This window comes from Copadichromis virginalis, linkage group LG10 (genome assembly GCF_057382275.1).
Source record: "Copadichromis virginalis isolate Kocher_CV1m ecotype Utaka linkage group LG10, C_Virginalis_male_GT1.1, whole genome shotgun sequence".
Lineage (NCBI taxonomy): Eukaryota > Metazoa > Chordata > Actinopteri > Cichliformes > Cichlidae > Copadichromis > Copadichromis virginalis.
The window spans coordinates 10,041,317-10,067,722 of record NC_140627.1 but is presented as its reverse complement, the minus strand read 5'-3'; the positions used below and the strand labels follow the sequence as shown (position 1 = coordinate 10,067,722).

Genomic DNA, 26,406 nt, shown 5'->3' with positions numbered 1-26,406 from the left:
GTTTTTGTTTCTTGTTGGGCTGTCTGGAGCCAGCCTTTGAGGGGGGGGTACTGTCATGATCCTGGGTCCTTTTGACCCAGCGTTTTGTGTTTTCTCTTCGCGATTTTGGTTCTGTTCTCTAATTGGTGTTTACCCTGTTCCCCCCGTGTGTTCCTGTTTTATTGTGAAGGTCTGCATCTTATGTGAGTGTTTTCAGTTTGCCTCCCTGGTCTCGTCATGTTAATCACTCCCAGCTGTGTCTCCCACCTGTGTGTAATCTCCCTCTGTTCTGAGTGTATTTAAGTTGTATTTTCTGTCTTAGTAATCGCTGGTTCGTCTGTGTTTCCCCGGACCTCCCTGCACCGTCATTCCTGGTTTGTGTTGTTAGTTTACCCAGTTTAGGTTTCGGTTTCATGTTCACACCCCGTTGCTGTTTGTACCCACTGCTGTAAATAAACACTCACCTGCACCAGAGCTGCCGCCTTTTGGGTCCTTACTACAAATCCACACGGCTTGCCCCGCAAACCGTGACAGTTTGTTTGATTGTTAAGCCATTTAATACTGAACTATGAATTATTCAAGCATGAAGGAGGCACCTAAAATCAGTAGATGAACCTGTTTTGTGTCTACACATAATAGACAACCTAGCAAAGCGACACTCACAGGTTATATCTTTTGGACCTTTGTTATTAGTAGCATGTCGCAAAAACATATTTTTTTTTTTTTTCCATGTCTTTAGTTGAATCTACAAAAAATAAAGATGACACAGTTTGTGTCATTGTATTTTTGCACCAACAAGGTGATTGCCAAAAGATATGGCATTGGTGTCCAGTGTATCCTTAAAAATTCGAAGGAAACTGTACAAGTGGAGGATAAAAGGAGTGTCAGGCTGAAAAACTATTGGGAGCGCATGAACTGTATCTGAAAGTCACATCTTTAAGCAACAAACAATTAAGCAATGATCTGACACTAGTTCTTTGGTTTATCAGTCTACTGTTCGTCAAAGCATCATTAGAAATAGTCTTACTGGAAAGGTGGCTGTCAAGAAACTATGAAAAACTATGAGAAAAGACTAAGTTCTGCCAAGAACACAAGAAGAAGAACAACACAAGAGATGTTCACAAACTTAAGCTTGGTAAAACTTTGTGAACTGTTGCTGTAACTCTAAACTTTTGCCTTATATACTTTCATTTATGTTTGCATATGTTTAAATAAATGTCTTCTGAAATATCTTCCCATTTTCCGAGCCATGTATAAAACTCAAGAGGTCGGCACAGTATGTGAAACTGAATGCTGTCACAGGTAGTGGGCTTAGGTTTCAGGTATGTCACGAGGCAAAAAAAAGGTTGCCCTAGGCTATGTTGCAGGATTGTTAGTGCAGCAGCTTGGAAAAGCTGAGACAGTGGGCAAGATGAGTACTAGTCACACGATGGTAGCAAAATGAATTTGGTCACGTAGACAAACTGTCACTCAGTCGAGGAGGTGCTGACAATGACTGCAGAGAGGCTGATGGACGCTGCAAGCCTGAGCTTAGAGGTGACTTCTTCCGGAATTATCCATGAGATCAGCCACTTTGATTTGATTTTTTTTAATCAATGCCAGATTTAAACCCAATCTCTGAAGGTTTTCTGGGATACAAGGTGCACAACAAGCAGTCAGTCATCAGGTCAAAGATGCCAAGATGCTTTTTTTTTTTGGAGTTGCATAGTTGCATGTGCCTTAAATAGGAGTGTCACAGTGAGTAATAAAAGAATGAAACGTGACTTTAGAATCAGATTCTCAATTCCTCAAGGGTAATGAGAATGACAAGGCTGTGGGCACAGTGTTTTTGGAAATCAGATTATTTAGGTTATTTGACTGTTTTATAACCTAATAATTCTCCCTACAGGCTCACAGGAGAGCACAGTAATTCTCCTTGATTTTAACAGTCACACTGATATATTCAAAGAATGAGACTGAAACGTAGTCAATGTGGAATTGCAATTTAGCCTGTCAAATTTAGCAAATGAGAGCCGTAGAAAACAGATGTGAATGATGTCATCTTAACTGCATTGTGTTATTATGTACATTTAATTGTGCAGTTACAGTTATTGAGGAAACTATAATTAATTTGTAGTTACTAATCAGATAGTGGCGATTCCCAGATGCACAGTTGTTCCAGGTAAAAGCACATGCAAAATGTAAAGTTCACTCTGTGAGATAAGAAGTCTTTCTGTGCTATAAATACAATAATTTCCTTCTGAAATGAGAAAAAAAAACCCTCTAGTATATACTGTACAGTGTAAAACATTACACAATCCCACTGGTTTACTTTAGTGCATCATTTTTTTGTCACCAATGTGTTTTGTCCTGGCTTTCAGACGTTTGATGTTGATGCCTTAAAAAAAGATTAACACTTGCTGTGACACCTTTATTGCAACTCACAATAAAAGTGTCTTAACAGAGGAGACATCCATATAGTGGCTTCCAGAGCACAATGAAACAAACACTTTCGTAGCATACTTACTCTCACTATCATGGGCTTGTGGTGGACCTGCTAGAAAAGCTCTGATTTATAAATGTTGCTTTGTCTATGGTGCAGAACATTAAATATTAAAATTTTTTATTTTTGTCATTTTTAATATTCACTTAAGAGCTTTTTGTGGCTTTGTTTAAAAACAGCATTTGAATTCACTGAAACACAGAAGATAATTTGATTGTAAATTGGATTCTTAATTATTTGATGTCCACCTTGGATACGGTATCGACAGTAGTCTTTGATACTGCAACAACTTATCATATTCAGTGAGCAGAACAAGATTGCGGATCTGTGACTACTTGGTTTACATATATCAGGGAGGCTTATGAAGGATAGGTGAGCAGATAGTGGACAGAGAACATTTGGACTGATAGATAGCTCAGCCCCAGAGGGCCCTATCATCTGTCATCCACCCTGGGACCTGTCAGTGCACCCAGCAACAGCTGTCCTGCCTCAATTATGAATCATTGACCATGTCAGGAGACATCAGACTACCTTATCTTCTCCAGTGCTACAGCCAAATGCCCACAGGGACTCACTGTCTCACTCACACTCACACTCACACACACATACACCACACACACACATACACTTGTATGTGTGTGTGTGGAAGAGCACACACACATGCGTGTTCCTCTGGACTGTAATGAGAGCAGTATTATGGTAAGTCCTAGCTGGAATCCCTGCCTCAGCAGACACATTTGTGTGGCCAGGGATTTGGCTGACCAAGCACACTTCTGCACCAACCACATCATTATCACAGGATGCCATCTATACAGTATGGTGTTCCATTTTCAGAATTATGTTGAGAGAGGACAGAATATCTTTCTTTTTCTTTTTTTCTTTCTTTTTTTCATGAAATAAGCTCAGGGCAATAAAAGAAATGCAACACCGACCTTGGATAAGGTGCACTTTCTCTAGTAGCATTATCTTTCTCCCAACCCTTGGTCCAATATTTTTCCAGAGACAAATCAAAATGAGAGGACTAGAGAAGAGAAGGTCACCCCTCTCCTCTACCCTGTGTCTTTTCAAACCACTGTAATGAACACACTATCCTGCAAGGCTACAGTACAATTGTGAGGCCTAGAATTGCACTTGGAATACTAACTATGAAAGAAAATGTCCATTATAACGTTCAAAAAGACAATGATATTTGTAGGACTGAACACCTTGATCTTGCTGTGTAGCCCTGTAGGACAAGGAGCTTTCTTTGAACTGTACTATTGTGTGCGTCAACAGTGTGTAGGGGTGTTATCACATTTGAACAGAAAACAGCCAAACACAGAGTTCATGCAGTGATTGCGTCATACTGTACAGTTAATCTAATACTAAATATAAACTAAATAATCCATATTATAAAGCCAGGAGTTATTTCAAACTTTGATATTTATGTTTAAAAATGTAAAGTACAAATGCAGTTTGGACAAAACCCAAATGTTTCTCCTGGTGTCCTAAAATAGACACTATATCAAACCAATCTGACTTCATACACGTGAGATATGGGCATTGTTCACTAATTTATTCATTTATCTGCAAAATGAGTTAACTGTCCACAGAGGCTTGCTCTCACTGATATTTTATTGTTGAAAACATCTGGTGGCAAAAAGTAATGAACATTTACACTGACTCACAGGAGCTATTGCTTATGCAGAAATGAGCTGTATGTAATCAAAATGATACCGCCATACATGGAAATTAAATGACCCTGCCGCTGGGGGCAATAAATCAACAGCCACTGGACTCACCAGCTGCAGTATCATAATTACTATGATAAAATCCCCTGGCTTATAAACTGGAACATACCAGAAATGTGTCTACCTTGCTTCCTTGCTTGTGCCTCCCCCACCACAACCACCATCACAACCACTGCCATTTGAATAATTTTTGGCTCATCCAGTTGGCAGTTTTCGTGTATCTCTGGATAGATTTGTGCAAGCAAAAAAAAAAAAAAAAAAAAAGGAGTTGTAGTGCTCATTATATAAAAACGTTATCTTAATTGAACATTCACCTCTACATAAAACAGTCAAGGCCATGTCCTGTTTGCCCTGCTGTCTAAAACAATGGATTCTTACCAATAAGCAAATGCTGAATGTTAATGAGAATGTGCAGGAGCCAGAAGCTGCATACAATAACTCACTCATTGTCCCTTGTGTTTAATTTGAGCTGGCTCTTGAGTTTACCAAATGCAACCACCTTAGTGATAAGTTAAACAGTGGATGCTGGGGTTTTGTTTTTTGTTCTATTTGCTCAGTTACTCAGACATTAGAAGCCATTTCATTAGATGAGATTCTTTCTTTTTGATAAATCAGCTTCATTTTCTCTCAGGCCTTGACACCTCGGTTTATTTGCTACACTGCATTTTTTGCATCGATTTAAATTCATGCATTACTGATTACTCTTCATATTTTCAAGCATGCATCTCTACCCTCCCACTCTCATCATGGCACTAAAAGAGTTGTGTGGGGGGGGGAGACGACTTCACCTTCTGCCAGACAGACTTCTTCTTCTTCCTTTATGACAGCTAGCTGGGTGGAGGAGCAATTAGTGTCACCTGAAAGCATTCCTCTCAGGATTGCAAGGCGCCATGAAAACTCATCTCGCCAAAGCCCTGAAAAGCTCATCAAGATCAAACTGGCCTTCTTTATGACCTGACTTACTCACCCACAGCAAAGGCTGATGAAGGTTTCCTTTTGCCTCATCTCAAGTTGATTAAAGGCAGCAAGCCTCCGCTGGCTTCCATTCCTCAGTCAGACTCGTTTCCCTGTGACACATCTGCGGTGTCCTTTGTCGTTTGTGCTGCCTGGGACCCGATCCAAAGAATGGCCTAAACATTACCTTGTTAAAACACCGCGTGATTACGTTCTTCAAAGAATTTTACGAGTGGAACTTTTGTTTTTACAAAAGTGCCGAGACTCGCTTTTGTTGAAAATCTTTCCATCTTTGTTGTGGCACTTCCATCTGAAACGAGCACCAGCGGTCACTGAACGCCAACAAAACAAATTTAATTCCCTCCCTCATCAGCCACCCTCATCCAGGGTCAATGCCTTGTGCAGTTTGCTTCTTTTGTAAGAAATGCTAGAATTAAAATCGGAGTGCAAGGATCAATACAGCAATTCAACCAGCACTGAGAGGGGCCTGTGTGTCAAGTATTTGTGCCGCTTATTAACATGACTATTGATTGGAGTCAGAGGAGCATGGTCACAGAAGCAGCATCAAATACCAATCATTAACCCTCAAGTCAGTTTTAGCTATAAACTCTTGGCATGCTCTGTAACATCTTAATCCTTAAAGGGGCATTTCATTGATGGTCATCCTTGGCGACCCTACCTTCAGTGTCATTCATTAGCATATACAGCCATGAGCTAATTAGGTTTGTTATTTTTTGTCTTGTTGTTTTTTGTTTTGTTTTTTTTTTGGGTTTTTTTTTTTTGGGGGGGGGGGGGGGGTGCTGTTGTTGTTTTACTTTGGAAGTGTCTGAAGCAATATTTACTCCTCTCAGGATTAAAAATAAAAACTTGGAAGTTTTAAATTTCTCCACTAAGACTGAAAGCCTTTGATATTCATAAGGTTTAATTAAGGAAACAAGCAAAGGGCAAGTTTTCTTTTCTTTTACTGTAAGATGTGTTTTTTTTGTTTTTTTTTTAAGTATCTCAGGTTCTTGTACATGAGTTAGGGAGAAAGGAGCCAGAGGTGAATGGACAGATTCAGTTGCATTGATGCAAACGCTGTACCAGTACGTTGTGGTGAAGAGAGAGCTAAAAAGCGTAAAAGCAAAGCTTTCAATTTACCGGTTGATCTAAGTCCCTACCCTCACCTATTGTCATGAGCTCTGGGTAGTGACCAAAAGAACGAGATCGTGGATACAAGCGGCAGAAATAAGCTTTCTCCGAAGGGTGGCTGGTGTCCCTTACAGATAGGTATAGGAGTTTGGCCATCATTTAGGAGCTCAGAGGAGAGCCGCTGTTCCTCCACATCAAAAAAGGAGCCAGCTGAGGTGGTTTGGGCATCTTACAAGGATGCATCCTGGGCGCCTCCTGTGTGAGGTGTTCCAGGTATTTCTGACCCGGAGGAGATAGACCCAGGACACATTGGAGAGATTATATCTCTTGGCTGGCCTGAGAATACTTGGGTGTTCCCCTGGACAAGCTGGAGGAGTTGGCCAGGGAGAGGGAGGTCTGGGCCTCTTCTGGTTAGGCTGCTGCCCCCATGATCAGTCATGATTAGCGGAAGAAAATGAATGGAACATCAAATCAACTGGAGTCATGCTAATTGGTTGCCATATTCTATTAATTTACTCCCCTTTGCTCAAATACTATGAAGTGGATTAGACAAACCAGAAGAGAGAAGGAATTGGAAAAAAAATAGATGAGAGCAAGGTGGAAAAATAACTGGGTAAAGTAAATAAAAGTTGATGGTGAAAGACTAAAAAAAATATAGAGTACTGACTGCATAGTAACTCCTGAACATTACCGTGAATTATAGTAGTATAAGCTTGTCAGTAAATGGGAAATGGTAAATGGTAAATGGCCTGTATTTGTATAGCGCTTTTCTAGTCCCTAAGGACCCCAAAGCGCTTTACACAACCTGTCATCCACCCATTCACACACACATTCACACACTGGTGATGGCAAGCTACAATGTAGCCACAGCCACCCTGGGGCGCACTGACAGAGGGAACACTAATATAATCAGACTTCAACACAGTTGGAGAGATTTGCAATTGGTTTATAATTCTAGTAATGCATTAACCAATGGTACTCACACATTACAACTGCTTTGAGCCAGAATGTAGAATCGGGTATGAAACAGAACTGAGACAACCAGTGCATCGCCTCAAATGGTTTCTGCTTGAGACCCAGGCAGGTAGTTCAGCAAGCAGAGGAAACAGAGAAATCAGAGCAGGACAGATGGCCTGGAAAGCATTGATATCTAGCTAACCCACTGGATTTATTTGATCAAATAAATAAAAAAAAGCACCATAACAGATTCTAAGCACTTTAATGCCACAGTCCAGTTCTGGAAAACCTCCATCTGTCCTCCCCTAAAACCTTATTGCAAAAGTGTCAGGGGAGATTGATATAGAGATAAGATCTGCTTTAGATATCACTAATTCACAGCTGAAAAAAAATCACCTCCATGTGTATTTAAACAGTGGGAAAAGGGACAAACATGTTCCTTCCTGTTGATTTGGTAGCATTTGTACTCCATAGGACTGTCTAATGGCATCTGTAAGCCCATGAGTCTTTATCTTTATTCAATATTAAATTAAGTTTGATTCTAATTCTTCCTATTTTCACAATTTGAATCTACAATCAGTTTCAGAGCCGAGGTTGGAATTAAACCCATAAAAAAAACTTCTCCCTAGTCCCTAGTGTTGTGGCTTTAAAGGAATTCATCACAGCTAACCTCATAAAATAGGAGTGAGTGTCAGATGGAAATCAGTATTTTACATCTCATATCCAGCTCATAGTTTGCACAGGCTATCATCCTGTACATATTTTCTGTATTTAACTATTGAATACAAGGCCAGGAGATAACAATTAAAACCTGCACCTAATGTCAAAGTAGCCTGCCCTTTTCAAAACTACTTTTAGGTTTGGTTTTTTGGTTTTTTGGTTTTTGGTCTTTTTTGTTTATTTTTTGTTTTGTTTTGGGGGGGTTTTGGGCGGGGGTAGTGACTAATAGTTTAGGTTAGTGCTAAAAGGCATGTTAGAGCAGCTTCTTAATATTTGCAGTTATTTTGCAGGAAAAAAATCATTATATGTTCAGAATCACCAGATGGGGCAATGCATTCTGTTAGCCGTGGCAGAGGGGTTGAACAGTCAGGCTGGGGGCAGTAAACTCTCGTGATGCATTGTTCATCCTCCCTCTCTCACAAGAAGCCAGACTGCTGAAAGGAATATTGACTAAATACAGAAAAGGTTTGATTCTGCTTATTTATTCCCCACCAATTTCTGTGGGATTTTTTTTTTCAATGCAGGTAGAATTCAGTGGGGGTTTCTGAATGCTGTTTAGATTTATATTTTTTCTCTGAGCCATAGGTACATAACAGCAACATATAAATATTTATCACAGTCTCTATATTTGCCCTTCAGATTATTTCCTTCATCTAATTTTCCTCCCCTGCCTTCTGTACTGATGGCTACCTTCCAGAATAGAGGCCCCTTCATGATAATGTCTCTACTACAGCTCCTCTGGTACAAAGTGCGGTGCATTCAATCTGTGTTAATGGTTGGTAATGTAAATTGTATCAGTACACAGCTTGAAAAGTGGGCACTAAGAGCTTTTAACCCAGGTTGGAGTTATTTTGTATGTTTCTAGCAAACCAACAAATCCATAACCTAACTGGAGAAATTGAAGGGAAGGTGTGATCCCTTCACAGATCAATATGTAATTATTGCAAATAGGCTCATCAGACAAGTGAAAGCAATCAATTGTTTTTTTTACAACAACTGGTAATTTAATCTAATTCATCCCTGCCAACATTGGTATGTTTTTGTCTGTTTATCTCAAAATTACTAAAAAAAAAAGGAAGAATTTTAAACTTTAGTAGAGACCAACTTTATACCTTTCCACTTAAACAAGCAACTGTTGATTTACAATGATATCTTAGTGAAAAATCTCCCAAAAACCTCCACACAAAGGGCTGCCTACAAAGAAGACACCTGCTGTTACAGAACGTGAAAGTGCTTGAAAATCTTAATAGGCATTTTATTTGATTATACTCCTGTTTTTAATGTTGGGCCAAATGGTGGCTTTTGTGAAACCCTTTGATTTCCAAGTGTTTTTCCAGTTTATTATTATAAATGGTTAATCTTGTGTCAAAAATAAGAATGTAGGATTTGAAGAGGAGAGTGATTAGATGAAGTAACTTTATCTTGAGCAGTTTCACTTCAGTTTTATTTATATAACCCCAAATCACAACAACAGTCATCTCAATGCATTTTAATATTGTTACGTAAATATCATACAATAATAAGTGAGGTGGGAAATGGTCTAATGGTCCACAGTAGTCCACAGAAAATTTCTGAGGAATTTTAGATCTTTTACCTTTATTGCACAAAAGGACGAGAGCCGAGTGCTAAAGTGCAAACTGCAATCAGGAAAGAAACAACTGAAGTATACTACCAACACAACATCAGCTTTTTGTATCTCCACAGACAGCATGCTAACACAAAGCTAGAAAAGCAGCCAGAGTGATGTTAAAGCTCAATGTATACTGATACCAGCCCAGTAGCCAGAGCCTGATCTTCAAGTCAGGCTTGTACCATTTTAGCCTCCATTTCTACCAGTACTTTTTGGGCTTCAACTCTGCTTTGCATTCAGCTTAGGGTTCAGCACTTCAGCTTTGGCTTAACCACTTAAAGAAAGGCTGTATTTGTGTTCCAACTAGGATTGGGAACTGTTTTGGGAAGCCGGACTGTAACGTGTTATTTATACCTTCAGCAGGTTTAATACTCACCAGAGAAAAGTAATTTGTGACTTACTTGTTACATTACTTTCTTGTTACTCTGTAAAATGACCTGAAATGCAATGTCTCACAATTACCAGTTAACAACACAAACCTTATGGTACAGTTCCACACACCAACACAAATCACTATCCTAATGTGGATCTTTTTTTAGTAGTTGTACGCAAACACAAAGCTGACACCATAAAGCAAAGCTCAAAGAGACTTTAAAGTATCATCATGATGATCCTATTTTAGAAACATGAACAGGTAGAAAGGGAGGCTGTAACTTGATTGCTCATCACTGCCTTTTTTTCCCACATGATTCAACAGTTTTTATTCATTATCAGCACAAACACAAAAACAAAACAGAACAAACCACAAAAACAAAGGGAATCATATACATTTAAAGTCATTACATACATTAACAATTATACATGTGGAAAAGAGAAAAAAGACAGAAAAAAAAGAGGGGGAAAAGGGTATTTACCATCTATTTACCCACAGATTTAAAAAAAAGAAACAACAAGAGTGAATTCCCATCCTTTGTGCTCACTTCCTAATACCCTAAAAACAACTGGGCCCTCTCAACAGTTGGGACAGAAGCAAAGGAGACCAAACATTGAGGAACACTACTGTGTTCATCACTGCCTTTGTTACCTGATAAAGTTCAGCGTCAGGCTGTTAGACTGGGGTTGGGATGCGCTGAGCTTTAGTGCCGCTCTGACTTCTAGGCTAGCTTTGTGTTAGCATACTATAGACTATGTGCACGTTAGCATATGCTACTTCCGGTGCGGAAACTCTTGTGGGGAGCATTGTTTCCGGTGTCCTATTCGCGCCCTGTTTACGGTCCAAAACAAGTTAAGCAAATGAATGAATCAAGCAGCGATTTACATTTCTATAGATGTCTTGGGCATTTACCCAATATATCTGTAAATGCTGTTCATCGACTTGTCGATGTTACCCCCCCGCCTCACAGCAAAAGAGAAAAGGGATTCAAATGTTATATTTCTCAGTATCTGTAAACAGCTGCCCCTCGTTTATCACAGGTGTTATATTCTAAAAATAAGAGTCACACTGCTAGCGATCGATGCAGCGATTCTGTACTGTACAGGAGAGACGTCACGGAGGAGATCGTCTGCAGCGATCAGGACGCAGGACACAATGTGACATAAAATAAAACATGCAAACTTGCACTAAAAATCTGCGAAACAGCGAGGTGAAAGGTGAACCGTGTTATAGCGAGGGACCACTGTAATTTTGAAGGTAAGTCACAACATACCCTTCGTAAATACTAATGTATAGAAACCCTTACCAGCAATCATTCATTTTTTGTGTGGCTTTTTTTTTCACGGTTTGTTAACATGCTGTGTAGGTGTGTACTTGACTAGCTGATATCGACATAACGGGGGAAACATCTGGTTTGACTATTCTTCACCTATAGTTTGAATGCTGAACATTTTCCTGTTTAAATCATAATAACTGTCACTATACAGAGATGTGCTTCTGAATGTGGACGATGTGTCTTCTGATTCTGTAATGCAGTTCTGCTTGTGTTGAGTGATGTAAACAACTGATCGATCTAAACTCTTTAAACGTCAAAACTAATCATTAGATTTTTTATGACACAACAGTGGTGAGTGTTCCCACCTTCTCCTCTTTGTAACTTAACGCGATCTTTCCGTTTTCGAGTTTCGCTACCTGATCCGCAGTAGCGATTGACCGCAAAGTAAAGCTACCGGAAATATACAACCCCACATCCGGTCTCAAACCAGGAAGTTAGCATTTTCTCGTGCACAGGGTCTATTTAGCAGTTATTTAGTTAGTTAGCAGTATAATACACTTGTCTCTCGTCTTTTTGGTTAATAAAGATAAATGTAATGACCACGCCACTATTTTCCTCTTCCACAGATGAGCTGAAATTAGATGACTGTAGTGTAAGAGCACAGGTAGACAAAAAGCATGTTTGTTTGATGTTTTTCTCCTCTATCCTTCCAACATGCAGATAATTGAAGAACCTTTGTGTAATGTATTAGCTGAATTTAATAGTGAAAAGTGTAATCTGGTTACTGGTCACATGTTATGGAGTAGTGCAAAAGAATGTAACAAATTAATATTAATGTTAAATATTCATATTTAATTTTAAATTACTATTAAGTAGGAATAAATACATTCAAGTTTTTCTGCTTGCTTGCACAAATTACTCACAAGTGAAAAAACAAAATAGTTCCAATTTAAGGTTATATTTTATGGTTTAAGGTTGTTCTCCTTGCATATGGTTGTATGAGGACATTGCTACGCCACATTGCTACTCTGTGATAATCTTTTTTTCCTTTTATAACCTTCCAAATCTTGGATAGGCTCCCTGAAGAAGAGCTTCACACAGTGCTGATGAAAAGGCATGGCATGACACATGCTTGATTTCAATCTCTATCTCTTCACCTTCAGTCACTTCATGCATTCCCAAGGAACAGGGGCCTTGTTTCCTCAATCTCTTCAGTCGTGCCAAGCAATTGTCTGTAAGTTTGCCATCAGATCACTATCAGCTTGTCTGCAGGAGGGAGGGGAAAAGTGGCCCCCGTCTGCTTGCATGGTGGTTTGAAATGCATGGCTTCATCTTATTTCTTTACCAAGCCCAACTGATGTGTGAATATAAAATGTCTATATATTTTCGCTTTATAGCCCTTCAGTTCAAGAAATCTTCTGCCAAAAGCACTGGAGAAGCTGTGAAAGCAAAAAGCTGATACATCAAATGCCTACGTGGGTATGCATGCACATGTGCGGGTGAGTGTGCATGTGCTTATAAGTGCTTCAAGATTTACTTAAGTTACCCAGAGGAAGCTTTCAGAAAAAAAAGGCACACTCTCAAACATATACTCTGTCAAGACTTATCTTCGCCCCCCAGAGGCAGCAAGACAAAGCTCACACATTTTATAAAGTCTCCAATGGTAAATGAGGCGTTTGAAGAATTGCAAATGCCAGGGAGCGCATACACTGACAGTTAATTTTTATAACCTTTTGTGAAAAGACTTACCAGGCAAACATTCAACCTGAGACAGACCCCATCACTTGTGTCCCCATCCACCCACTCAACCCAGTAATTCATTGCATTTCTATCTCTATCAACCCACACAAGACCAGAAATTACTGTTACTGCTTAAACTAAACCAAAATATGTCACTGCTCTTTACTGGTTTAATAAGCATTTTATAAATCATCAGAAAGCACAGTTCAGGTTGAAATGGCTATAATCAGTATTTTTAGATTAACAATGGAACATGTTTTTTGGGTCGCTCTGACAAACCCACAAACAATTATGCATTTCCTCCCAGCTCCCATGAGCTTTATAGCCTTTTTAGGCTAATTGTTTTGTCAGACTGCAGAGTTAGTATTTTGGTTCACTGTCTCCATACACTGACAGCTGTTTTCACTATTTAAAAAAGTTTAGTGTGTTTTGGTTTGTTTGTTTGTTTTTTTAAGATTTATGACATTTTGATCTCTGTGTGTATATGTTAAAAACTGGGATTTCCTTTTTACATGATTCTATTGGTATCCCATTCTGAACCTTGGTTCTTGTGATTTTCAGTCTACAGTTTCTGATATTACTTTATTTTTGACCTTGTAATGAAGTTCAGCTTTGGTAATCCAGTGTTTTGGTTCACATCTTAATTATTATTACATTTTTTGTCTTCCTTCTCTTATCCCTCCCTAAGCCTTATTCTGCCAGAGGTTTCTTCCTGTTGAAAGGGAGTTTTTCCTTCTCACTGTCGCCAAAGTACTTGCTGATAGGGGGTCATATGATTGTTGGTTTTTTCTCTGCATGCATCATTGTAGGGTCTACCTTACAATATAAAGCATTTTGAGGCGACTGTTGTTGTGATTTGGCGTACAAATAGAATTGAAATGAAATTGAATTATTCTTCATTGTAGTTTATTTCCTTTGTCTCTTTCTTCATGTGTAGTGTGAGTCTCCTTATGTCCACATTCAGTATCTTTCTCTTAGGTTGGCATCTTGTTAAGTGTTAGCATTCATTATATTAGTCTCCTTTGGCTATTTCCTGCTTTACTTTGAAAGTTTATTTTCTTAGTTTTACTTCCTATCTGTCTCTACCTGATTGTCCTGATTGCCTTCACCACTCTCCTATCTGTCATTCCCCAATCAGCCCTCTGTTATAAATAGTCCTGTCTTCCCTTTAGCAGACTGCAGAGTTAGCATTTGTCATAGCATTTGTTATTTTTCCCTTGTCTATTCCTCACGCACTGTCTTGTCTTGTCTTGTCTTTTTTCCATCACTTTTTGTGGTTTTTCAACCTTCAGCTTCCTGCAGTTGGGCCCTAACCTTTACGCTCCACACAACCTGACAATATCATTAGATTCCACCTTTTCAGACCTCAAATTTTATCCCAAAGTTCTTGCAGTGCTTTGGCTAGAGCTGGTTTTAGCCTGTTCTCAGGTGGCTACTTAATGGAGTTTTGAAACTTACCAAACAGCCACTTCATCAAACGTTCATCAAATTACTAACATTATAATTATTGTGAGCTTTTAGCACTGACCTGAACTTCGATGCCATATCCCAGGTAGACAGTAATCAAGTAGTTACACTCCACTCCCGAGTCAAGTTGCTGCAGGATTTCAATGTTACCCTCAGGGTCAGTGAAATTCAGACTACACGGCTCTGTGGAAGAAAGTAAAATGACAAGTGATTCCCTTTTTCCCGGATCACTGATCTTTCTGACAGCCCACCTGTGTCTCCCTGGCCCTGTAACCCTCTAACTATCTCTGCAGAGATCCTCTCTGACACTACTCATCTGGGCCTTCAGCCCTCTGTGGCCAGTGGGAAGGGCGGGCAGGACACATCAGGAAAAATCAGATTGTTTTTGACATATGAGCAACTCCGTTATCCCTGACGGAAAGATGAATAGCTGTGTGCAGAATGCAAAATGAACAGGAGTAATGCTGAGGATTTGATGCTTAATTTTCTTTTCCTCTGGGATACATGTGTTATATTTAAGGGTAAATGTCCAGCTCAGTACAGTACATCCTTGAAAGTCAGAGAAAAAGAAAAAGAATATTACTCTGCCTACCTGATGTTTGCATGGTGGTGATGGTGGTAGTTGTGGTAACAGTCGTGGACATTGTTGTGGTGTCTTTCTCTGAAGAAGCCGGAGTGAGCTTGTGGAGCTGATGACCAGGGCTGGTTTTGTTTTTTAGTGCCATTTCACTAGCTTCCCCCTTTTCCATCTTCCCCGAGGTGGCCTCTTCCGGAGAAGCACCCAAACTCTGAGGCTGACTTCCTAGTGAAGATGAGGGAGGTACTCCGCTGTTTTCACCACCTGAACCTCTGTTATTTGGTGTCACCTGGGTGGTAAGTGAGTGTGTTGTTGGATCGACCTTGTCTGTCCCCCTGGTCCTCTCCTTTGATTTCTTTTGAGGCATAGACATGGGCAGTGCTGGTGTTGTGGGGGAAAATGTAGTCAGCGGTGATGTGGCAGCCACAGTAGCAGTAGAGGCAACATCTGAAAAAGCTGGAGCATCCTCATGGGGCACAAGTTGAGTGACAAGGTCTGCTGCATTTGGAGCAGACACAGAGCCTGGCATGGTGGGATATGCAGCCACATAGCCATCCTTCCGAAAAAAATGCTGGTCCCCCCGGAAGTCCCTTGTAAGTAAATGCTCATGAAGCAGCAGGCCCTTGAAGACTGGCTGGTGGTTGGGGATGTTCATTGGTGAGACGGTAGTGATGGAATGGACTTCACTTTCTGTGTCCTGCGTTGATGAGTGTGTGAAGAGGTCCCTGTCTAGGTCCAGTGTCCTCTTACTGATGCTGTTACTATCTTTTGCAACTGAAAATTAAAAGAAAAAAGGAGAAAAAAAGTAATATAGTTATATTAAGCAAAATATTACAGTCCAGTGATCTATAGAAGCAACATGCAGTATACGAGAGTAGTATGTCTTTTTGACAGTTTCATTATAGAATCATCAACTCTGCCAGCCTATAATCTTGCAAAATTATGCCTAATGAGGTGAGAGGCTCTCCTCTTGTATAATTCTTCCACACTTTCTTTTTTGAGTTTTGCTATTTTTAATCAGTTCATTATGCATGTGTGTGTATATGTGTGTGTGCGTGCGTCTGCGTGCAGTGAGGCTGGAGAAACTATGACCATAATAAAGTCCTTTATAAATTTATTCACTAGCAAGTCAGTCTAATAGGTTAACATAAATATAATATATAGTATGAATATTACTGTACAGAGGGAGTATTTAAACACATGGAGTGTATCCATCTTCTATGTTAATGTAAAAAACTTTTAGTACTTAACATATTGGGGTATTTTTAAGACCATGAACACAATTAATAAGGTAGTATCAAAAACAGATTCCATAATTACACTCTGCATTCAATGAAAGCTTGGCGTGAGACTGAGAGGATGTAGTCTAGCTTTTAACAAGAAAAAAAAGTAAAAACACCACCAAATGAAAACAAGCTCTCTATTAGTCAATCATGGGTAAAATCAGTTATCATTAACCATCTAAATCATAGGTGTCAAACTCTGGCCCGCGAAGCCATACCAAATTACTATTAGAGCTGGCCTACTGGTATTATACAGTTAATATATATATTGTTTAGTATTAAGCTTTGCTTGTTCCATATTCAGTTTTTCAGCAAAACTTGTTTGAGTCCATAAGAAAAGATTCATTCTTATATCTAGAGGAAGATTTTTTTTTTTCAATAAATATTAGCGTTAGCCCGCGACTTTGTTCCAGTTTTCGAATTTTGGCCCACTGTGTATTTGAGTTTGACACCCCTGATCTAAATCATCCCAAACTAAGCAGTCATTTTGCCATTCTGATACTGGCACTTCTAACATTTTAAAAAATATATCTAACTTTCAGTATTTGACACATCAGCCTGGTACTATTTCAGTAATATGTAGGGTTTGTTAAGGTTTGCAAGTTCATATTATCTTCTTTTATACACATATGTCAACAAGAAACAGTGCTGTCAGCTTTGGCACTTTAATTAGCTTGCATTTGGGGTGACAGTTTGCCTTAATGAGGCAAAATAGCTGCCGGCACACTTTTCACACTTAAAGATGAAAGGATGTTGTTGACACCGTGGCAGCAAATCAATGAGATATCCCTATGTGAGTGCTTCTATTACAGCACTCCAAGAGCATGACAGAATCTAAGTTTGAAATCAAAACCAATGGAAGACTCCGTTATATATTTAGGGCTTCAGTCAGAGAAGCCTAAAGGCTTGTCAGCAACCATCTGGCAACCACCGGAATTGAGAAAAAAAAGTGTATTCCCCAACTAGTTGTGAGTGGCTGCTGGAGGTAGCTCATATTTGCTGTGAAATCAATTGCTAAAGCCTCCTTCACACAGGTCAAAAGACTGGTCAGTGACTCTAGGTAGTCATGAGACGCTAGGAAGAATATGTATTCTGTGAGAGGCTGATAGATGGCAATCATTAGTGTGAAACTGGTTATAAAGAACTATACAGTGATGCACCTTGAAACTGCTTTGATTGCTAGCAGGTTGAAAGTCACTATTGGTATGCATGGAAGACACTGCCTTTTTCACAAACATAAAAAAGTTTACCAGCTTTACTTCAGTTTATGTGCACTGCTACAGCATTAAACCGCATGCTCATTGACTAACAACTTGTGATTAACAAGCTTGTGGTTGAGCATGAGCATGTGGTGTCATATAGATAATTCTTCGTTTCTGGAAGATGGTATAACAACGATTTACAAAATGGACTTATTTTTTTAAAATATATGACCAAAAGTGAATGACCGAGCCCATAAACTTAGCAGGAAAGTGTTTACAGAGCTCAAGTCTTCTTCTATTGGGAGCCTTTGTGCAACCACAGCTCTTGCCATCTGGTCACTTTCAGTTACAGTGCATGTTGAAGCTACTTCTGTGATGGCTTCATTTTTCCAACCTGGAAGCTGCATCTGTGTTTTATATTGTCGGGAGAATATTTAACTATAGGGACCAGAGGGTGCTAGGTGATCATCCACTGGTCTCTAGGCCTTTGTGATTCCCTTAGAGGTCATTTGAACAAAAAATGTTGAGTACATAGATACACAGCACACGCACTGTTTGTGCCTTGAAATTCTAGATAAGCCTGTTTCTTTAATCGTACATGAATTTATACCATGATCCTCAGCGTGAACTCTTACAGAACTCTGTTTCATCCTCTTTCCTCACATCTGATTCAATTATAAAGCTTGCATATTCTTCAATCGACCGACACTTTTCAATGTGTTGATTATAAGAACCCGTCACTTTCTTGCCTATGAAATATAGCATATATTTCAGGCTCAAATCAGCCTGCCAGTTGGTAAACATTCACCCTGCAAAGTCAAATTTGAAGTTATTGATTTCCTAAGGATTCCACAACAGGAAACATACATTTGGGTTTTTAAAAAAGAAATAGTATCTGAATAAATCTGAAAAATTGCTGTGCCGAAGGAGACGCTCTGCTTTGCTCATAAACTTGGAAAGAAGTTGTAAGGTTCTGTAACATTTTGCTGACGCAGAGTACTTTTTACCACCACCGGGCACATTGATAAAACTTTGATTGGGCTATTCAAGAGGAAGAGTAAACAGCTTTATTACAAAGCCTCTCCTAGGCGGACAGAATTGACACATGGTTTTACATTTTACTGACAAACACGACAACACCACATTCATCTTTTGTGGTGACAGAAGCAATTCAAAGACCTTTTGATGTTCTAAGATGGAGGAGAAACATTTCCTTGTAGCCTTATTCTGTCACAACAAGGGGAGCAAGAATGGTGCTATAAAGACAAACTAAGCATATTTGACATGTCATTCTAGCAGAGAGAATAAAGAGACTAAAGGGGGGGTCTTCATAAATGATTGAAGTATATAAGACTGGCCTTCAACAATCTCAAAGACACACATACACACATATTGCATAATAAATTGAGAGTTTTTATTTATTCATTTATTTATTTTTATCATAATTACTGTAATTGCTCCTTGTGGCTGTTAAGCCCTGCCTCCTACTGTCTTATCTTCCTCTCCCTCTGTCTCTGTCTTTGTAGCACAGATTTCGACCATCTATTTTCTGCCCTCCAGTCAGAATATTGAGTGAATGTGGAGAGTGAGGATGGAAGGCTGGGTTGAACCAGAGTTTCTCATACACAGATCAATAGAGGATCAATGTGTACAGGTTGAAGACCTCACTGTGGTGATTACAGAGAGGCACTGCTACCATATTGTTCTAATCTCCAAACTTTAATTGGCTGTTTACAGCTGAGGTTTGGAGCAACAGGGAGAAACTGAATTTTAAGTACCATTTCTATTAGTATTTATGCATTTTAACATGTATTTTTATTATCTCAACAAATTGGACAGTTAATCAATAAAATAATTTTGAAGAAATCTAATCAGGAAAGTAATTTATTTATTAGTTTCAACCTGAAAAAAAAAACATGTTAAAATTAGTTATGCTTCATCCAGGTACATCACTAAAATACTGACTGCATATAATTAATTGTCTAATGCTATAATTCAAGCCAAAAAATTGGCTTGAAGTTCCCTTTTTAAATTTAAATTCCTTTATTTCAAACTGGTTCAGCCGTCGTGATGTCAAGGATCATCACTTTTAATGAGCACTGGTTTTCTTGGAAGAACCATCTTGTTCAAGTCCTAAGTGGTCAGGTTGAGAGCATGGCCAGGCTCATCATCATTTTGGGGTTTTTTGTTTGTTTGTTTTTACTTCACCATTTGTGGGGTTCATTTGCCAGGAATTTTTCAACAGTAGTCTAAACGAAAATAATATTCTGCTTAAGTAGCCTGAACTGTAATTTTAGTCCTCTCTCATACACGTTCTCAAATAATGCAAAAAAAAAAAAAAAAGCAAGACCAGAAGCAAAGCTTTCAAAATGTCATGCAAATGTTTAAATTGTGATGCTATTCATGGTAATGTTACATTATGAAAAATAACTGGCGTTTTTCTCAGGCGGCATTCCTCATAATACAGACACACCTTGTTGCTGAAGTTGTGAAAAAAAGAAAGTAAGACTATGTAGTTGGGAAAAACTAAGTATGCCTTGTGATTTAGTAGCTTCCCATATGGAAAAGAAATAGTAAAAACTTATATGATTTACTCATTAAAGTGGCCACTTTCTCATTACTTTCATATATTCTTTTAGGAAGTATCCAAAACATACAAGTTTCATTATATAATTTTTCAAGGGATCTTATATCTGTTTTCACTTTTGTATGCTTTTCATACAAGTTTCACACAAGACAGATACAAACTTTATAAGATTTATATATATCTTTTCCATATGGGTTGAACCACTTCTAGAAGCAATAACGGGAAGTGATGTGACCTTTATCAGTCTCTCAAATCATTGCAGAAGGATTTTGGTCCATTCTGCAGCGTTGCTTCAGTTCCTTTAGGTTTACAGGAATTCTTTTATGCACAGCTCTCGTAATGTCCCACCTCAACATTTCAAGGGTTATGGGTTGAGGTTTGACTGGGCCATTGCATCATGTCTCTTAATTCTCAGCCAATCTGCTTTAGATTTGCTGGCATTCAACAGTGTCCTGTTGCATGACATAATTTTGACCGAGCTTTAGCTGTCGGACAGATGGCTTCACATTTAACTCTAGAATACTTTTGTATACAGAGAAGTTCATGGTCAATTCAGTGACTGCAAGGCTCCAAAAAAGGCCCAAATTATCGTCTCCAATCATCATGATCAAATGTGGTGCTGTGCATTTGGTCTTGTCTGCCCAAAAGAAATTGTACCAGAAGTCTTGTGGTTTGTCCTGATACAACATTGTAAACATTGTAGAAAAAAGAGGCTTTCTCCTGGTAATGTGCTTGGATTTCTACTGCTGGGGAGATGGAGTGTACATCCCAGTTTAAAACTTTACTTTTTGATAAGCCTTATAGTTAGAGCAGCATCAGGTTATTGTTGCGTCATCTTAGTCATGCTACAATAGGTCTAGGCTGCTGAGGGCTTCCCGTGATGCATGAATCTTTCTTCTTCACTCTTCCCGCTGTCACCAAGTGCTTGATCACGATGTGTGTTCTGATTATATATATGATACAGTTTTCTCTGTATTAATGTCGGTTCTTTACCTTACAATATAAAGCAATATAAAGCACCATGAAGTGAATGTTATTGTGACTTAATGCTACATAAAAATGCCAAAACATCTGCTGTTATAGAGGCGCTCGAACTTTTTGATGATCAGTTCATCAAGTGCATTTGATGAGCAGCACCTGGCTGCTGCTTACCCTCTTAATTCCTATGGAACCACTAAGGGTTTACTTAGTTTCTATTTCACATGACTGTGAAGTATATAGTTATAATATCTCCCAACACTGCCCACCAGTTAAACATTATTGTCTAACCATGTGTCTATGTACTCTAATATACTGCCGTACACAGTGTACTTTAAAAAAAAATGTGACCTTTATGTGCTTTGGTAGGTTTGTGTCATACTGTTGCAAACAGTGACAGGCAAGTTCTTTCAAGTCACAAGACTTGTGACAAGATTAGTTTTAAATCACAAAGCCATAGCAGCTGTTATCATTCATGGAAGCTGTTGCTTCTCTGCACCCCAGGTAAACATCATTTATTGACGTGCAACAGCTAAAAGTAGCAACCATGCTGCACGCTAAAGAGGTTACGTGTATAAATGAATCACATCACACTACACTGCAGCTGGTTAATTAGAGCTAATTCATAAATTAAAGGTGGTAATTGCAGTGACAGAATGACGTTACTGTGATATTATTCAGTGCATTAGAACAAGTACAATAAAATACCATTTATTGTCCCAGGGGAAATTTAGTTAGTGACATGTTTCCTTTGTGAGCACATTCAGTACATGTTTATGAGACCACTTATCTGAGAGGAAGGAAACCATTTAAAGAGTGCGGAATATATTCATTTGCCCCTAAAGAAATCTGCTATGCTCTCTTGCCCCGCTACATCAAAAAGTACCAGCTCTGCTGTCAAAACTGAGAAACAGGAATATTAGACTTAGTGATATAAAATAACCTTAACAAACCGAGACAACCCTGATACCATAACAAATGTTAAATGGTGCGAAATGTTATAAATTTCAACTAGGCTGTGATTTGGTTTTTATCTAGTGAAATCCTTAGAGAAGTCTAACATTAGAATGTAGAAAACCAAGAATATATTTACAATCCTATGGCCTGCAGGGCCAATTATAATAAAGATTTTCCAGCAATCCTGATTATGTGCATCATTTACATTGGGAGGCACACGATCATGCTTTGTCCATGGATCCATGACAATCTCTCAGTCTACACTGACTAAGATGACAGAGTGAGCAATCATTGGGGAATGCTCCTCAAGATGGCAACAGACAGCCTCATCTCTTCAGTTGCATACAAATGGAGTCATCAGTGAACACTCAGTGCATGGAGAGAGCACTAATAAGATGGGGCAAGCCACACTTGAGGCAGGCTTCTGATTGACATCAATCTCGTAATATCCAGGGGCTTTATTTCCTTATTATTACAGAGAGCCACTAGACAAGCAAATCAATAAGCCACTTCCGCTGGGCTCAGATACAAGGGCTTCAGGTCTCTCTACGTAACTCCTTCTAGGATTCTCTGTGGAGGTTTGCACTCATGAATTCATTGTAAAGCTAAGGCAAAAATTTCCTGTTGCTGACTTTGACTCCATTTCCCCGAGTATGTACAGATTCTACACTTGTTTGCATAAAACGACTAGGAGAGACCAGAGGAAATAATGGGATGAAACTGATAAATGATTCCATTAGTCAACTTAATGAATTGATCTTTTAATTTTCCTTGTGGGTGTGACAGGTGCACGGAAGGGGAAATAAATAAACAAACAAAAGGTAGAAGGAAGGAAATGAGGAAAATTAAATTGATTACTGGATAAAACCGGCAAGAAAAAAGGGGGGTGAAAAAAGTCACGATTTATTTCTCAGGCAGTAATTATGTCTAAAAACAGAAGTGACATTCCTATTTCATAGCATCACATTTTCCTTGTACTGTCTGTCTGGCTTTTGAGTCATGGGGATAACAGCATATGGAGATGAGACACGCTCTTATCCTTCATGTGACCTTTGACTTCATTGAGCGGAACCATAACTTTTCCCTTTCATTTATTCTAGCCTCTCTGAGTTCCGGTTCATTGAACATCGTCCTTCAGACAGCCTTTAAACAAACTGTGTCTTAATGGTGCCATGAAGCTCGTAAGGCCTGACCTTTAAGCTGGAGTAGAACAAAAACAGAGTTACACGTCACCACTATTTGCATTAAAACCTACTGTAAAGTATTTAAGTTGCAGGTGGTAGCAGGTCGTTCTTAACCAAATCGGAACTTTAAAAGTGTTTTAATTGGTAATAAACTGTTGCCAGCTGAATGTTATTTGAAAAACAAAATCTGCTATTTTTTTATTTACAGTTTTTTTTCCAGCTTTTCTTTGGCCCAAGAACAAATAATAAATGAATACGTGTCTTGTTTTACAAATGCCTGGCATTAAAATTACATCTTCTTCCGTAATCGTGATAGAATCTGTCTTATGTAGAAGCCAAAGCCTTGTTGCATTTCAATTTACTATTGCTCTGCATCCTAGAAAAATACTGGGAGGAATGTCTATTTTCACACTTCATTTCCTTCCATTAGTGTAATTTATCTTTTCATTTTCTTCTCATTTACTCCATGGTGGAGTCAATTAAGAAGAGAGCTGTTGGTGAAACAAGAACTACAACTTTAAAATCCTTAGCCAGTTACAGTACAGTGAGAAAATTACTCCACCGTGTGTTAACAACAGTTGTAAAGGAAAAAAGGGGGGAAAAAGTTGGAAGACTGAGTAAAAAAAAAACCTTTTAATTCATTTGCTCGTGTCTGTCAAATGCATCCAGGTATTCAGCATGAAGACGCAAACACATGATGAAATGCATAAATAGGCAGCATCATTATCTTGTAAATATAGTTATCTGAGAGAGAGCGCGGTGTACATCTGTGGCTCTTCTGGTGACAGCGCAGACATTACTTTGAATTTAAAAGCTACTTGATTGATGTCACACCCTTTGCCCACGTTCAAATGATTTCCCAAACCTACAGGAAATCCATCAGCTCAAGGAAAACACTACTAAAGAGCCACCCCAGCAATTTTCAATCTCATCCGTGTACTTGTTATAGATCGACGTGCCAATGTGGACCATTACACCTGTCAATACTCTCTATTTCATGGGGAGGCTTATGTTATAACTCTGAATTAGACCAGACACAAAAACAAGATTCATTTTAGCCTCAAGAACTTCTTCTTCAACAGATAGTAGAGACCATCTGAAAATTGAAGCCAGGCAAAAGAGAAGGAAAAAAATCACTTTCTTATTTATTTATTTTTTTTGGTTTGTGTTGTGAGATATGTGAGAGCTCATATATAGAGAGAACAAGTATTCTTAGGAACCACAAAGACAAAAGACTGAGAGGAAACTGAGAGGAAAGCACGTGCACGCTGACCTGTGTAATATTTATCAGGGTGAAATCGGTGTCCTCTCCAAACAGACTGATGCCATTCAGCTTGAGAGTCAGGAGCTGAAATTGTATTACAGTGCTTTAATCTCGGCTGAGTGGCCAAGAGGTCATGCTCCTGGAAATTGAAGACCTGAAAAATGAGCTGCAGAGTCAAGAAGGCTTGAAAAATCATGAGATGAGTGAGGAGAGGGTAGCCTGCTCCTTCACAGTGGAGGAATTTCTCCAGGAACTTGAGGAGGTAAAAAGGAAGCATCTAGCTGAAAAGCAGATCCTTTCTCATGAGCTCACCACTCTCAGAGTCCAGAAAGAAAAATGATCGAGGGTCCAGACTGAGTTCGAAAAATTGGAAACTGCGGATATCGCAGTCAAATTGGAGGACATGCAGGTCTCAGATCAGCATTTGGCTCAATGCATAATGAAAAAACTAAACAAATTTATTAAGAGGATCCAGGCAGAGACTAACTATCTAAACACTTTAAAGCAGAAGAGCTATACCAAAATGAAAGAAGCCACTTAGATGAGTGACGAAACATTTAAGTAATTTGATTAGATGTAATTTCGTTACTTAAGTACATGATATATAATAAGAGTTCATATCTAACACATTTTTCTTAATGATTAGTTATTTCAATAAATAAACCTGTGCTCTTAAATATTTCAGTTGCATTTTACTCAAAATGACGGTTATTCTTGAACAAAAGGTGCACGTTTACGAGGGCAAAGAATCATTTTTAGTGTTTTCTACATGTAGGCAAAGCTCAGACTGAAAGATTGTTCTTTCTTTTTACAGTAGGTGTTTTCATTGCTGCAGAAATTATGGGAAAAAGAAGAGCAAACATCAAAATGAACCTCTATTTTTTTGAAAAGTCCTTTAACAATAGTCTATATTGACATATTTTGTTTTGTGTAGAACAGATCCAGCACTTCTTGCTTCAAAAGTACCCAATTTTTTTAAATGCACTTGCTTGAATGCATTGAAAACTAAAAATGTTTTCCCCGAGTGTTACACTCTGTAGAAACCTCCTCCTGCAGAATCAGCTTCCAGTTAAATAAGCTTCCTGGTATTTAGAGAAAGTGAGATACAGGCTCCATTTAGTCCCGTCTTAAATTCCAACACAGTTCACCTTGTTTCCAACACAGAAAAAGCACTGTGTGAAATATTCAAGAAATGATTATTATTATTAACCTTTTATAAATTGTATTTATTAGTTATTGTTCACAGACATTAAGAAACTCATTAGTCAAAAAAAGTACTTTTATTTGCTTTCTGTTCCCTTCCTGTTTTCTTTGGATTGAGCATCAGTCTACTTCAAGTTTAGAAAAAGATCAAGGTTTGGGTTAAAATAGTTATAAAATAATAAGAAATATTAAATAATATTATATGTTGCAAAGTTTACCACTTGTTCCAAAGCTCCATTTTCCATGTTGCCCCCATGACAAGTACTGCGAGAGATGTCTTTAAAAACAGGTGCAGAAACAACACTTACTTTCAACACATTCAAACAGATGTATATTAAACCCACACCCAACACTGTTTTGACACTGAGCTTCGTCACAATGCTTATGTTATGATACATAAGTGCACAAGTAGTTTGCTTTAACTGCAAAAGTAGTTAAGGCAAATGATTAAAAAACGTTGTACTAGATCATGTTTCAGGACGGTATTAATGAAAGTGCTTTGTGGGTGCTTGTTTTTGAAAATCCATTTGGTGTTATAGCTCAAATTGTGGTCTTGGTACTCTGATCTCTTGCTTCAGGCTAGTGCTGCTCATTTCCACATGCTGCTGTGAGTAGCTTGTTAGGTGACTTGAATGCTATATTTCGTTGGTGATCTTAGATGTGACTACTAGGTGAATATATTTGGATTACCTGAATTTTAATACGCAAAAGAAATATTTGTTTTTATATACT

At 38.6% G+C, this 26,406-nt stretch overlaps 1 protein-coding gene across 3 annotated transcripts in view; it reads right to left on the bottom strand.

Moving 5' to 3' along the window:
- The window catches only part of LOC146699837 (seizure protein 6 homolog), a 109,168-nt gene that overhangs the window by 41,280 nt on the left and 41,482 nt on the right, over positions 1–26,406 (bottom strand). For all 3 annotated transcript variants that reach the window (XR_014922481.1, XM_085469749.1, XM_085469747.1), the window contains exons 2-3: positions 15,032–15,790; positions 14,501–14,622 (exon numbers count right to left, since the gene is read on the bottom strand). Coding sequence is in view for 2 of the 3 variants with exons in the window: in XM_085469749.1 (XP_085325875.1) it covers positions 14,501–14,622; positions 15,032–15,790 (881 nt within the window). In the remaining variant the exon portion in view is untranslated. The remainder of the gene's footprint in view (positions 1–14,500; positions 14,623–15,031; positions 15,791–26,406) is intronic.